The 15,440-nt window shown below is 34.9% G+C and overlaps 1 protein-coding gene across 1 annotated transcript; it reads left to right on the plus strand.

Moving 5' to 3' along the window:
- Positions 1–324: 324 nt before the first annotated feature.
- On the plus strand, positions 325–11,009 carry LOC139884850 (UDP-glucose:glycoprotein glucosyltransferase-like). Its single transcript, XM_071868822.1, is given in 40 exon segments — positions 325–494; positions 780–1,226; positions 1,321–1,474; positions 1,651–1,822; positions 1,958–2,031; positions 2,237–2,333; positions 2,428–2,540; positions 2,655–2,770; positions 3,104–3,161; positions 3,663–3,788; positions 3,790–3,816; positions 3,904–4,002; positions 4,092–4,241; positions 4,422–4,490; positions 4,607–4,695; positions 4,824–4,986; positions 5,387–5,521; positions 5,648–5,750; positions 5,849–5,943; positions 6,036–6,148; positions 6,254–6,461; positions 6,748–6,816; positions 7,027–7,172; positions 7,334–7,435; positions 7,555–7,702; positions 7,815–7,871; positions 7,948–8,078; positions 8,204–8,292; positions 8,384–8,733; positions 8,822–8,911; positions 9,125–9,189; positions 9,292–9,394; positions 9,485–9,607; positions 9,609–9,644; positions 9,752–9,892; positions 9,996–10,039; positions 10,131–10,245; positions 10,444–10,596; positions 10,826–10,936; positions 10,938–11,009. Coding segments are annotated over 40 exon segments (4,923 nt in total).
- Positions 11,010–15,440: the final 4,431 nt, after the last annotated feature.

Genomic DNA, 15,440 nt, shown 5'->3' on the forward strand with positions numbered 1-15,440 from the left:
TATCATTTCTGTCAGAAGAGTAAATAAAGTTGGGTTTCGCTTTCACCCTGTGTTACTATTGTATGCTTCATAAATTTATGTACATTTCATCCAATCAAAAATATCCACGTCAGAAAATGACGTGGAAATTATGAAAATAAAAAAACACACCTTGAAAATTGATGAAGAAGGTCGTCGTCGTCCCTGAAAGTCTTCTCTTCTCTCCTTCCTCCCCTTCATATCAGAATTATACTTCACACTTTTCCGATCTAAAACTCAAATTTTGGCTAACCCATGTTGGACCCATATTAATAAACTGAAGATCTCGATCAAAGTTTTCATCTAATGGAGAAGACCGGTTTTAGATCTGGGTTTGGCTTATTTTTTATCATTCTCGTCTGTGTTAGCCTTATTGGATTTGATCATGCTTATGGAGATAATAATCGAAAACTCAAGAATGTTCAGGTTGCTGTTAAAGCTAAATGGTCTGGCACTCCAATTCTTCTGGAAGCTGGGTATACTTCATTTCGTATCTTCCATTGTTTAAGTGATCATATGAATATGTTTTAATGTGAGGTTTCGCAAGTTTTCGATATGGCATTGTTTCCATATCACCCGAATTCTACTTTCGTATGCAATAGCTTGTTAGCTGATTAAAATCTTGTTAGCTATAGTGTTTATTGCTCATTGCCTTTTTCTTTTCTGTAAAATGGTGTCTTTGTGTACATTTTGTAAGTGCTCTACCCTGTTGTACGATACTTATTCGTAAATTCTGTCTTCTATGCCTCTTTTGTTCGTAGCGAATTGCTGTCTAAGGAACGGAAAGATGTGTTCTGGGAGTTCATTGAGGATTGGCTTCATACTGAGAAGGCTGACGATGACTGCCGCACAGCCAGAGATTGCCTGAAAAAGATTTCAAAACATGCCAGTTCTTTTATAAGTGAACCTCTGGCTTCATTACTTGAATTCTCACTTACTCTTAGATCAGGATCGCCTCGATTAGTTCTTTACCGCCAATTAGCAGAGGAGTCTCTTTCATCTTTTCCCCCAGTAGATGATACCTTAAACAATGCCAGTGGGGAGGTTTCCGAGAAAAATGGAAACTCAGAAAGCCAAAAGTCTGATAACATGCTTGTTGGTGCGAATCCAAAAAGTCCCAACGGAAAATGCTGCTGGGTTGACACTGGCAATGCTGTATTTTTTGACGTAGCAGAATTGTTGCAATGGCTTCGTAAACAACCTGAGACGTAATCACAACTCCCTTGCTTTCATAATTTTGCTTCAATTCGAATTTATGATGTCCCTTAATTTGTTTTTTTTTTTTTTGCCTTAATTACCCAGCTCCGAGGACTCGCAGCAGCAACCAGAATTGTTTGACTTTGACCATGTTTACTTTGATTCAAGTTTCTCAAGTCCGGTTGCTATACTTTATGGAGCTCTTGGAACTGATTGTTTTAAGGAGTTTCACGTAACCCTTGTTCAAGCAGCTAAAGAGGTCAGTCTACTGTTTTGGTTGCAAAATATTTCGTTTCATTTATGTAATGTGCCTAAGTTCCAAATTCCAGGGCAAATTTTTTTCTCTACTGCTATTTTGTTTGTATTATGATTTGGTTTTATTTATGGAGAATCACCTTCGTGCTGTATGTGCTAAGATAATCTCACTATTTACAGGGAAAAGTTAAGTATGTTGTCCGACCAGTTTTACCTTCAGGGTGTGAATCTAAAACCTCCCCTTGTGGTGCTGTTGGCACAAAAGATCCCGTAAGCTTGGGTGGATATGGTGTAGAGCTTGCTTTGAAGAACATGGAGTACAAGGCTATGGATGACAGTGAAATAAAGAAAGGTTAGATATAGAATTCTTGTTAGAAAATGGTTTGGCTATGTTAATGGAAAATGTTGTTTTGTGATGCCTTGATGTGTTTCTGTTTTGGTTTTGTGTGATATATTTCTCAACCTTTTGTTATTCTGGTATTTCCAGGTGTTACTCTAGAGGATCCTCACATGGACGATCTGAGCCAAGATGTTAGAGGGTTCATATTCTCCAAAATACTGGTTTGTTCTCTGTGAAATCACCTAATATTCATCGCATTTCCTAAATATCTGGTTTGTTATGGAAAACAGATTTTATGGTGATTGTTTTTTGAAATGCCATAAATGAATGAACTAGCAAACCAGGAAGTCAACTTGTCTAGCAGTTTTATGGTTTTTAAATGAAGGTTGTGAATAATTCTAAAATAAATTCTTGGTGAATTCGCAGGAACGTAAACCTGAGCTTCAGTCTGAGGTAATGGCCTTCAGGGATTACCTATTGGGCTCAACAATATCAGATACACTTGATGTTTGGCAACTGAAGGGTATTGATTGTTCTATATTATTCTTAATTCTCAGGAACAACATTATTTACTGCACCATTTTCTAATGTTTTCCTTTTCTTTTGCATTTTATTAGATTTAGGCCATCAAACTGCTCAGAGAATTGTGCATGCCTCTGATCCTCTGCAGTCAATGCAAGAAATAAACCAAAACTTTCCCAGCATAGTGTCTTCCTTATCTCGCATGAAGGTAAATGCCCGCTCACTTGACATTCTTATCTTCGTGGTCAGTGTACAAAGAAAAATGCAGTAATTGTTGTCTCGAGTTGTATGTGTTAAATGTTAATGGTTTGGCATCATGCAGCTCAACGATTCAATCAAAGATGAAATAATTGCAAACCAGCGAATGGTTCCCCCTGGCAAGTCGTTACTGGCTCTTAATGGTGCTTCAATCAGTATTGAAGATATTGATCTTTATCAGTATGTTTCTGATCTTCTTGTTTTCTTTTATTCTTGTTTTTAAAGATTGTTTGACTTGAATATAAAATTTCACATGTCAACTTTTTGCCTATGCATATGGAACATTGTTTCTGGTCTTATTTAGTAAATTTTTTAGAAAGAGATTTGTTTAATCGTGAATTTGGACAAACATGTTCTAATTAGAGTTCTTTCTTTTCTGGTTCTAAAACAATCAGTTATAAGGATTTTCATATTTTTTATTTTTTTTTGGTTTTATACTTTGGCAGTTGCTTGTCATTATTCTTTTAGTATTATGAGTTTTTGTCCGTACATTTATGTTTATTTCTTTGATAGGTTGCTTGACCTGGTCCATCAAGATTTATCACTGGCTGATCAATTTTTTAAATTGAAGGTGAGTGACTCTAAATTTTTGCGTATTGATAGTTTGATGGTGACTTGATGATTTCATTTGATATTGGCTTTACTGTTTGTTTGGCTCGAGGTATCTTACATTATCTTGGAAATTTCGCTGAATAAAAAGTCCATACTCATCCTTTCCGATTTCCGAAGTTATTGTTGGTCGTCCCCAGTTGTATCCCACTAGATTCAGATCTTGACCTGTTTTGAAAATTCCATTTTCCAGCTTTTGATATACTTAAGTTGGAAACTTATACCAGTTTGTTAGTATCTCTCGGCTTGCATCTAGAAATTGAAAACATGAACATATCTAATGCTGCATTCCACCTCTATATCTACCTTACGATGGCTGGTACTTCTTGCCGAAAAGTACATCCATAGCACAGTTAGCTATTTTTTCTTCGTATCGAATGCATCAAACTAGACTGATGATTAGTGAGGCCAACTCCCTTTCAGAGCAACTTACCTATTTTAAATTCTTAATTTCTGTTTCCAGATTCCTCATGCCACTGTTAGAAAACTTCTAATGACTTTGCCTCCTCCCGAGTCCAACATGTTCCGGATTGACTTTCGCTCATCTCATGTCCAATATCTTAATGACTTGGAGAAGGACGCAATGTATAAAAAGATGGAGAAACAACTTAAATGAGGTAAATTAGTTATATGCGCAATCTCATTTCTAATTTTCACATCTAAAAGATCCCTAGAAGATATGACTTGTACATTTTTCTCTCCAGATTTTGATGCCTGTTTTCCCTGGACAACTACGTTATATTCGCAAGAACCTGTTCCATGCAGTATATGTTATTGATCCTTCTACCATTTGCGGACTTGAGGTTTGTTTGCTGTTCATTATTGTGATGTTTGATTTGCTTTCATCTTCCTTCCAAGTTTGTGAAATTAACATATTACTGAAATACTGCAGTCCATTGACACGATCACATCTTTGTACGAGAATAGTGTTCCCATGAGATTTGGAGTGATACTTTATTCTTCAAAATTCACAAAGGCCTTGGAAAGGAACGGTGGTGAGCTTCAGTCATCGCCTGAGCTAAAGGAGGATATATCCAGTTTGGTATTTTCTTGTTTCAGATTTTATCCTCTAGTCAGTTTTATCATCTACCATGAATGCCTGTTAGTGACATTTTGTTATCTTTCACCAAAACTTTCTACTGTGTGCCAATGTGCTATCAATCGCATTGCTGAGCAAATCATCATCCAAAAAAAAAATGTCATAAACACTTTGTTTTTGCAGATCATACGTCTTTTCTTGTACATCAAGGAAAACTATGGGTCTCAAATGGCGTTCCAGTTTTTGAGCAATGTATGTAATTACTTTTAACAAATGTTCCTTGCTTATGTGGATTGAAAAATCACAACACTCTAAGCAGTTTCTGATTTCTTTTCCCTATATGATGCTACTTGCTGTTTTGAGTGCAGATAAATAGAGTTCGGATTGAATCAGCAGATTCAGAAAATGATGCTCCCGAAATGCACCATGTTGAAGGAGCATTTGTGGATACAATATTGTGAGTTTCCTTCAATACCTTATAATTTTGTTTGCAGCATCATACTGTAAACGAGTACTGTTTTCTTTGCTGAAACTATCTAAGGTTGCTCCATTTGTTCAAACTGACTTAAAAGTTCTATGATGCAGGCCAAAGGCAAAATCCCCTCCACAAGAGTTATTATTAAAGTTGGAAAAGGATCAAGCATTTAAGGAATTGTCTCAAGAGAGTTCCATGACTGTTTTTAAGCTGGGGTTGAACAAGAAGCAGTGCTGTCTTTTAATGAATGGCCTGGTTATAGATGCTAATGAGGTAATGCTATAAGTTTTCTTTCATAGCTGTCCCTCATAATCAAAGGATTGAAATCCTCCATAGCGAAGTTTTGAATTCAACGTGTTTTCTTTGAAATTTGATGATGTTTCGAACTCATTTGGGTTGGTGGGAAGGGTTGTAAAGTCTCTCATCCTCTGAATGGAATTTGTTCTCTGGAGTTCTTCTCATGGAATTTGTGTCATCGAGATGCCCATGTGCATTTATACTCCAGTTTTTTTTCTCTTTTACATATCATATCACACGAGTCAAAGGTTTCTGTTTTATTGCATGGTTCCTTTTGTATTTAAAAATATTTCTAATTGTCCGTAGTTGTAGCGGTATTGTAATTGGTCTCATATGAAGTGGATTATCAATTCAAAGTTGGTTTTACTTTCACCAGGAGGCCCTTATGAATGCCATGAATGAAGAGCTCCCCAAAATCCAGGAGCAAGTTTACTATGGGGAAATTAACACTCGTACTGACGTACTTGATAAATTCCTCTCTGAAAGCGGTATCAGCCGGTATAATCCACAGGTATAACATTTTCTTAATTCTGCAATGCTTAGATCCGATTCATTAGATCCAGCTTTTGATGTATTGTTTTCGATTGCATTATGGTCATTTCATAGTTCACCTTTTAGTATTATTGGCTGGATGCAGATAATTTATGAGGGTAAAGTAAAGCCAAGATATGTATCTCTGGCTTCATCTGTCGGAGAGGAATCAGTGTTCAATGATGTTGCCTACTTGCATTCATCTGATAGTAAGTGAAATATGTTTTGAATTTGTTGCCTACGTGCTTGAGTTTTGATGATCAATCGGATGCTGACGTTTCAACCGCTCCTTTTCTTATTGTTACAGCTGTTGATGATGTGAAGCCTGTAACTAATATCCTGGCCGTTGATGTCGCATCTAAGAATTGGATGAGATTGCTTCATGAAGGAATCCGTTATCTGGTGCTCATTTCTAACTTAAGGCTGATTCTGTTTCTTCAAGCAGCACTGGGATCATCACTATTGTTGCTAACCCGTAACGTTGTATTATTCAGATAGGTGGTTCCAAAGCTGCTCGTCTAGGTGTGCTATTTACTGCTAGTCTGGATGTTAATTTGCCGAAGCTGCATTTTATCAAGGTTTTTGAGTTCACCGCAATATCATATAGGTTTGTTAAGTTTATGTAAAGTGTTAAGGGTTTATATGTATACTGTTAACCCATTTTTTGTTGTCAATGTCACCATTTGATTATTTCTTATATCATGTCTTGTAGTCATAAAAAGAACGTATTGAAGTTTTTGGATCAACTCTGCTCATTTTACGAGCAAAATTATGCTGTCAAGTCCTCTGCGGCAGCTGAAAGCAATGAGTTTACTGATAAGGTCTGCGAGCTTGCCGAGGCCAATGGCTTATCGTCCAAGGCCTTCAGATCATCAATCACAGAATTTTCCGTGCAGGAAGTGAGAAAACAGTTAAATAAGGTACATAATTATCACCCAATTTGCATTGGTTATTTTTCTCCTATTTCTCATTTCTAATGTAAGAAGTGGGCCAAAGTTACCTGCCCCCAAATATTGATTAGTTTTTAGATGCTGATCTGGTATATTGTGTTTGGTTTCATCTAGTACTTATCTTGTGAAAATGTGAACAAGAGTGTTCATTTTTGTTTTGTTAAGAGTAGTTCTGCAAGTTTTATTGTTTAGGCATTTCAAATTCATCCTTGTAATGAAAAGATTGCCACATTGATGAAATGACATTGTTTTGCAGGTTGCAAACTTTCTGTATGGGCAACTTGGACTTGAAACTAGTGCTAATGCAGTCATTACTAATGGAAGAGTGAGTCTTTCATTTTTCTTTTTGGTCTTTTGTGATTCTGCATAAATTTCCACTTCTGTACTTTTATGAAGTGAAAAAAGCTAATGTTTTTGTTAGTTTGCATGTACGATTACTCTTTCTTTGTAACTTAGTCAATGGTCCTAGCTTCATTGATATTGATAATGTCATGTTTCTATATTTATGTCAAAACTATATCCTGATATTTTGCAGGTTGTGTTACTTCCACATGAAAGTACCTTCTTGAGCCATGATTTGGAGCTGCTCGAGTCAATGGAATTCAGGCACAGGATAAAGGATATAGGTGAAATTATTGAAGAAGTGAACTGGTCGGACATAGATCCTGATATGCTAACCAGGTTTGTTAACTGTAACAGCTTTTGGTGCACCTGACTGTCTGCTTCATCTGTTTTTTTTTTTTTCCTGGTGTATCTGTTATGATTCTTCACACATTTCTTAACTGTTCAAGAAGTTCTGAAATGGCAATGAGATTCGCTAATTATGCTATTCCTTTTTGCAGCAAATTTGTTAGTGATATCATTATGTTTGTGTCATCTTCAATGGCAATGCGAGATAGGAGTTCTCAAGGTGCACGTTTTGAGATTTTGAATACAGAATATAGGTATGCTACTCTACCGCCATGAAGGAATAACCATACCCCATTATTACACTCCTAATACTTGAAGAGATAACTGGATGATGATCGTAATTTTTGTATTTTGCATTTCCATTATTGTGCAGTGGTATTGTTTCGAACACAGAAAATTCTACCATTCATATTGATGCGGTTCTTGATCCACTAAGTTCATCTGGCCAGAAATTAGCTTCACTTCTTCGAGTTTTGGGGAAATTTGTTCAGCCAAGCTTGAGGGTTGTGTTGAATCCATTGGTCAGTTGAATATCCCATTCATTGCTTAAAAGAAAGTTCACTTTTTGCGCTCACCATTAAATTTTTTTCTTGGTCAATAAAGAACATTTACTCATATCTGTTTTCCTGCCAGAGTTCTGTTGTTGACCTTCCTCTGAAGAACTACTACAGATATGTTCTGCCAACGATGGTATAAATCTCATTTCTCCCAACAATCAAATTTTATAGCTTTTAGTTTGTGTTATTGTTAACCAATAATTTTGCAGGATGATTTTAGCAGCAGTGATTACACAGTTTATGGTCCCAAAGCCTTTTTCGCAAATATGCCTCTATCCAAAACTCTTACGATGAATCTCGATGTCCCTGAGCCATGGCTTGTTGAACCAGTTGTAGCAGTGTAAGTTTCTTCCTATAAGTTTGACATTCTGTGGTTATCGGATTTTCGATTTTGTTGTCTTATATTGATAACATATATTTTACAGCCTACGTGATTTAGTGATTTTTTTGGCTTTGTTATTTCAGTCATGACCTGGACAATATTTTGCTTGAGAACCTGGGTGACACCAGGACTTTGCAGGCAGTTTTTGATCTCGAAGCTCTTGTCCTTACAGGTAAAATTGCGAGTTGAAAGTAGCTTGCGGCTAAGAACTTACATGTTATCTGTTAGGAAATGGGATACTAATATTTTACTGTCTTCTTTAGGTCATTGTTCTGAGAAAGATCATGATCCTCCACGAGGCCTTCAGCTAATTCTTGGAACTAAGAGTGCACCCCACTTGGTTGACACACTTGTCATGGCTAATCTGGGTTATTGGCAAATGAAGGTGTCTCCTGGAGTGTGGTACTTGCAGTTGGCCCCGGGTAGAAGTTCAGACATCTATGCTTTGAAGGAAGGTGCTGATGGAAGTCAGGAAAAGTCGTTGTCCAAACGTATAACTATGCATGATTTGCGGGGCAAAGTGGTTCATTTAGAAGTAGTGAAGAAAAAGGGCAAGGAACATGAAAAACTGCTGGTTTCTGCTGATGATGATAGTGATCAGGACAACAACAAGGTAAAACTCGCATTATGGTCTTAATGAGTTTTCCAAATCCCATGTTGTTTTTGAATGAGTTTTACTAAGGTATAATGATCTGTTACAGGTAAATAGCTGGAACTCAAATTTGTTCAAATGGGCATCTGGTTTTCTCGGAGGAGAAGGGCAATCGAAAAAGAGTGAAAAGACACCAGCGGTGATTGCCCAATCCCCTCCCTCCTTTTTATAATTTTTTTTTCATGAAGCATTGAGTATGTTATTGTTCTGGTTAATGACTGGTCACATTAACATCATATAGTCTGTGAAAGGGTTAAAAATTCCTTCCTGGCTGTTGATAGAGCTTCTTGTTAGACCCTTCTGTCTATGCTACTAGTTGGCATAATTTTGACATCAATTTTATCTATCACAGCAATTGGGGCAGGGAGCACGTCACGGAAAGACAATTAATATATTTTCAATTGCTTCTGGTCATCTGTAAGTAGAACTTTTCTTGTTCACTACCTACCTTTGTCTCCTTTTATCACTTTGCTGGCTACAATTTCCTTTGATACTTGCTATTATTCATTATTTTTCCAGATATGAACGCTTTACCAAAATCATGATTCTGAGTGTCTTAAAGAATACCCAACGGCCTGTGAAATTCTGGTTTATCAAGAACTATCTCTCACCTCAGTTCAAGGTCAGTCTTGTTAACTTGCTTTTATATGAAAGAAGAACATTTTATGTTTTGTTCTCGACTAATGCTTCGTCTCTTGACTCAAAAATGCAGGATGTGATTCCCCATATGGCACGAGAGTATGGCTTTGAGTATGAACTGATCACTTACAAATGGCCTACTTGGTTACATAAGCAGACAGAGAAGCAGAGAATTATATGGGCATACAAAATTTTGTTTTCTTGATGTTATCTTTCCCCTCTCTTTAGAGAAGGTATTTATACTTCATTTTTATTGTTCTCGCTCCTCTCATTGATGACTGATCATTTCACAAAATCATATGACTTTTCTGTTGCATTCTGATATTCGTATGGTTTACAGGTTATTTTTGTCGATGCCGATCAAATTGTCAGGGCAGACATGGGGGAACTTTATGACATGAATTTAAAAGGAAAACCTCTTGCATACACCCCTTTCTGTGACAATAACAGAGATATGGATGGATACAGATTTTGGAGACAAGTAAATAATTCTTCTTTTTCTTGCAAATCACTCTTCAGATATTTGATGGATTTTATTGTTGTCCGTTATCATTTCTCTGACTTTCTAATTTTTCTTGAAACAGGGTTTCTGGAAAGACCACTTGCGTGGTAAACCTTATCACATAAGGTAGGTACTACAATCAGTGTCATGCACAATTTACGTGATGCACTGTTTTGGCTATGTGTATTTAACTGCTTTGGTTCTTTTGTATTCACAGTGCATTATATGTTGTTGACTTGGTCAAATTCCGTCAAACTGCTGCTGGCGATAATTTAAGAGTTTTCTATGAAACTCTTAGCAAGGATCCTAACAGTCTATCGAATTTGGATCAGGCAAGTTAACTTCTTAAGATTCATTTGGAGTTATTTCTATTGCCTTGAATCATTTTTTTTTTCGTATAAGTTTGTCCACACCGATTTAAGTTTTCCTTCAGAACAAGCGAATGGATGTTTGATGAATTTTCATATCGGTTGTAATTCTTGTTCATTTGTATTGCCAAGTGAATTTTTACGTTTCTGCCCCTATTTCAGGATCTTCCAAACTATGCTCAGCACATGGTTCCCATCTTTTCACTGCCTCAAGAATGGTTATGGTGTGAGTCGTGGTGCGGAAATTCTACAAAATCAAATGCCAAAACCATTGATCTCTGCAACAATCCAATGACAAAAGAACCGAAGCTTCAGGTGAGTGATACTTACATCTCTCCCTTTTAAATATCTGAAGTACCCCTCTTGATTTGTGAAATTTGATCTAATCATCTTTTCTGGGTGGGTATTCTTAATCTTTTCATAGATTCTTTCCTGTAAAAGTTGACAATGTTGATCGTAGGGGCTAGGACGCTAAGTCTAGAGTTTCAATCTTTCTACTAATTGTATATTTTCTAGAATCCTAATAATTTGTTCATATTTTCAGGGCGCGAAAAGAATTGTGGCCGAATGGCCTGAACTCGACTTAGAAGCTAGGAAATTCACGGCCAAGATATTAGGTGAAGAGCTAGAGAACCAAGAACCAGCTCAAGCACAAACCTCCTATTCAACCACAAACTACAACCGACAAATCGTCAGAAGATGACTTGGAACCCAAGGATGAGTTGTGAGAAAATAGTATGCACTTTAGGAATGTAACAAACAGTTCAACACCTTTTGAAAGGCCAATTTTGTAGGCTGCTCAATCATGACTATTGTTCTAAATTTTTAGAGGCTGATTCACATGTTTTAAACAATTTTCCGTTAAATCTACTCTTGATTATTGAAATTAGCCATGTATCCTAATTAAATGCAGATTAGAAAATTGTAGAGCTATAGATTAGACATAAACCCTTCTTGATGGCTACATTTTGATTTGGGGAACAAATAAATGCATGGCTTGATTTCTGGTAATGGTGATATATTAGTTAGTGGATTTCATAATGCCATCATTTGGTGTTGTCTAATCAAGCATGATTCAACTTGCAGTATTTGGTGTTGTCTAATCATTTGGATTATTTCATTAATCGGTAATGATAAACAAACTTACTCAAAATCAGATTCATCAAACTCATCAGGAAAACTGTAAGCAGTTTGCGTCAGATCGGTTACTTGCGTTTGACAATTTTTTGCATGATGCATTCGATGAGTTTGATTTTGAGTGAGTTCAAAAAAATCATGCCTCTTTAATTAATAAAGTAATTACCTAAGACTAAATTGCTATGAGCAAAATTCAAAAAATAAATTTGCTGTGAGCATAAACATTAGACACAATGCCCCATGGGAGTAGTCCAGTGGTGGTAGTCCCTTCCTCAAATAGTGAGGTCAAGGTTTCAAGTCGCGCTGTCCGCGCACTAACGATGTAACTATTCAAAAAAAACATTAGACACAATTATTCTGTCCACTTTTTAAGTGTCCCATATCTTAATAAAAATAATTTATGATATAAAAAATTATATGTCTGTTTATTATTTATTATTTCAAATTTATAAATATTTATATTATGTAAACAAATTAATTATTAAAATTAATATAAAAATATGATTATAAAATATAGTTTAAATATATATGAATTTTTTCAAACAACATTTAAATTGAATCAAAATAAAACTTAAAAAAAATAAAAATTAGATCAAAATAAATTTATTATATTATTTCGGGATGGAGGGAGTAATAATTAACAAAATTAAATTTCAACTCGGGAAGATATTTAAATCTTGAAGGAAGAAATTAGTGGCCGACTATCCCGTCAACTTTTAATATGGATATGGTATGGGACACTAGAGAGAATACTAGACTATATGTTCCAAATTCCAAAAGCTTATATTATACAATTTTATTTTATGCAAAATATTCCCTTATGTAAAATTAACTGTGCTTTAATATTCTACTTTGTGTTTTCTTATGTGTGTATGATAAGCGGAATTAATTACGTAAATAATATTTTTTTAAAATAAATATTATATGTGGTTAAATGGAGGGGTGAACAAAATTAATTCTCTTTCCTGTTTCTAACCATGATTATTATTTGATTAAACTATTTAATTAGATAAGAAATACAGCAAAAATCGAGTTTTGGTCTCTCGATTTTTATGATTAAAGCATGATTGCGTTGTGATGATTTTGCTGAAGGAGAACATGAACTTGCCAAAAACGAAAACTAAAAACACGACCTTGCCAAAATCGTGGTCGTAGAATTCGAACTTACTTTTACTTTTTTCCCGAAAAGGTTGATCAGAATCAAGCATGCTCGTGAACTACAAACACGACTTTACAGCAGCATCCTCGTGAACTAGTCAGCTATGGGAGATAACTGACAAAAAAAAATTATAGATCTGAGAACTTACCAGTGCCCATTTGAGGATGAGGTGAAAAAATAAAATAAATTATTTCTTTATTTATTTATAAAATGAATTTTTGTATTTTCACCCACCACCACTAGTTACATAAATTTAACATGACAGAATCTGACACATTTCCACTAGTTTTAAAGTCCATGCCATTACAAAACGCCTACAGCTTATCACATATATTGGAGCTCGTACCCTTCTCTCTGTACAATGTCTTAGATTCTGCAGCACATAGATACATTAATTAACAAACATAACTCATTCACTTCCCTCTTCTTTACAGTTATTATATATACAGTAGTATGTATATTTTAATTTTTTAATGGTAAACGAATCAAAGAATGTACACCGCCATAGCATGATCTAATTTTAATTATTTTTCTCAATACGTAAAATAGCACGTAAAATAGCATGATCGGATTCCGATCTTTGTAATTTTAACGAACTTCAGTTTTCTAAATTTTTAATCCAAAATCGAATTTTCAGTTTGCGATTTTAGCATGTCAAGTTCGTGTTCTGAGAACACGAACTTCTTAGGTACGCAAATTCGCGAAATATTCGAAATTTGTATTCTACCTCCACACTCTCAGTTCAAACATTAAGATTATAGCGTACTCATGATAAATGGGCATACACATTGTGTATGATATTCTACTTCGTGTTTTTTTCGAAAATCTTCCATGAATATGGGGAGGAATATCGTCAGTCCAAACATGAGTCGACTAGTCCCAAATTAATTTTTTGCACGTTAATTTCGTTTTATCTCTTATTAGTGAAGTTTCGCTCCATTTGTGAACATTTCTAATGAACCGAAAACTGGGAATCATTAGCCGATGCTAAGCATGATTAAATTAGCTGAAAAAAAATAAAAGTTCATATATCTAATTATTATTATTATTTAGATTAATAAACTTTTAAATGAATTTAAAAACGACATGTATGTAAAGACGGGAAGAGTAAAATATAAACTATCTCAAATTGAATTGAATCGAATCGAACCAATTTTTTTTTAACTTCTTTTTTAGTCATTTTCATTGTAAAATTCCATTATTTGTTGTTGTGTCTGCACGAGGGAATTTAAAAGGGTAATGTATTAGTGGTCCATATTCCTTAACCACACATGATATGATATAACAAAGGACAAAGAGTGCAAATCGATTCGACCGGATATCTTATCATCACTAAATTAAAGACATATCAATCTATTTTCAGATGTAAATGTTCCCACTTCTAGCTAGCTGGCTCCTTGTCCTTTATTAATGCATTATTATATCAAATCATCAAACAGTTTCTTATTAAATGTTGAGCTTCAGTTTACCAAGCTAAACGAGTGAATATTTCATTGCTAATTTGATTTGATTTGATTCCAGGGAATGAAATGAAATAATATGAGGTAAATGCATTCACATGAAACATTAAGTTTGTATAAAATGAATAGTACTTGTTTCGTTTAGAATTTCGTGCGTGGATAGTCGGAATGACTCGTCTTCAACCTGGGATGATCTGCAAGGGTCGCTCGACTGGAGCCGCAGAGTATGAAAATCATACCACTAGACCAAACGCCCAAGATGATGGTTCCGTTCGAGTACTTAACAAATTTATACAAGCCACCCATATAACAATTAAGAGTGGCATCTCTTATTTAGTCAAATTTAAGAATTAAAATGAACACGTAAGATTAGCAACGTTACCAAGTATAGATATTCCATAACATGTAGTCATAAATCATGACCACGCTCTCCCCATAATCTACGTACGGTTCTTTATAGCATTTGTTAAAAAATTTATCCGAAAGATCATAGATAGCTTCTACCAACAAACTCCACCATCTTAATATTTTTTTAAAAACTCATCGCTTTTAAAAGTAAATAAATAAATTGTATCACTTTCGGTCTCTTTGAATCTTGACCACCATACCAATACCATCATTTACAAACGAGACAATAACCCCATCAAAAAATTGTCAAGATAATTAATGCAGGCTTCTTCTTCTTCATTTCCTACTTTTTAGTGAAAGGACCTCGCAATATATTACCTACGTCTAAACATATATGATGTAATACACTTTTAGATTTATCTAAATAGACATGTATTTAGTCAATAATCTTCATTATATATATGTCTATTTTGATATAACCTAAAAATACAAGATATCGTGTATTGATATGAAGGGAAGTACTTTTTTAATGTGATAGAATACGATAAATTATAACTTATTTGTCTTATTTACGAGCTCTAAAATATTGAAAATTAAACTTTAACATGATTAATCGCATATTATGTATGCATGACTAACATGAAGTACATTCATTACTACAAATCTCAAAAAGAAGAAGAGAGATTTGGTTTCATATGTATTGTCCAAATATACTATACACTATATAGCGCTATCTAGCTAGTACTATCAATTGAAAAGAGGACCACACCACCTACTCTTCCACCACATAACATTATACCAACACTAATATCTTCACAAGAAATTCATCTACTTTTTTTCAATTCTCTCTTTTGAAATACACACGTACATAAACGTGTTCTTTAATCGGATAATCCGATTGATAAGACGTTTTATTATAAGTATTAATGGAGTTGAAGTTTTCAGCATACAACCTTCAGTTGGCTGCAGCAACAAACAATATGAAGATCAGAAGCCATCACCACAAGAATAAATACAGTAAGGAAAATTATGAAAAATAATATTCATGATGATAA

The sequence above is a fragment of the Rutidosis leptorrhynchoides genome, unplaced genomic scaffold, assembly GCF_046630445.1.
Source record: "Rutidosis leptorrhynchoides isolate AG116_Rl617_1_P2 unplaced genomic scaffold, CSIRO_AGI_Rlap_v1 contig61, whole genome shotgun sequence".
Lineage (NCBI taxonomy): Eukaryota > Viridiplantae > Streptophyta > Magnoliopsida > Asterales > Asteraceae > Rutidosis > Rutidosis leptorrhynchoides.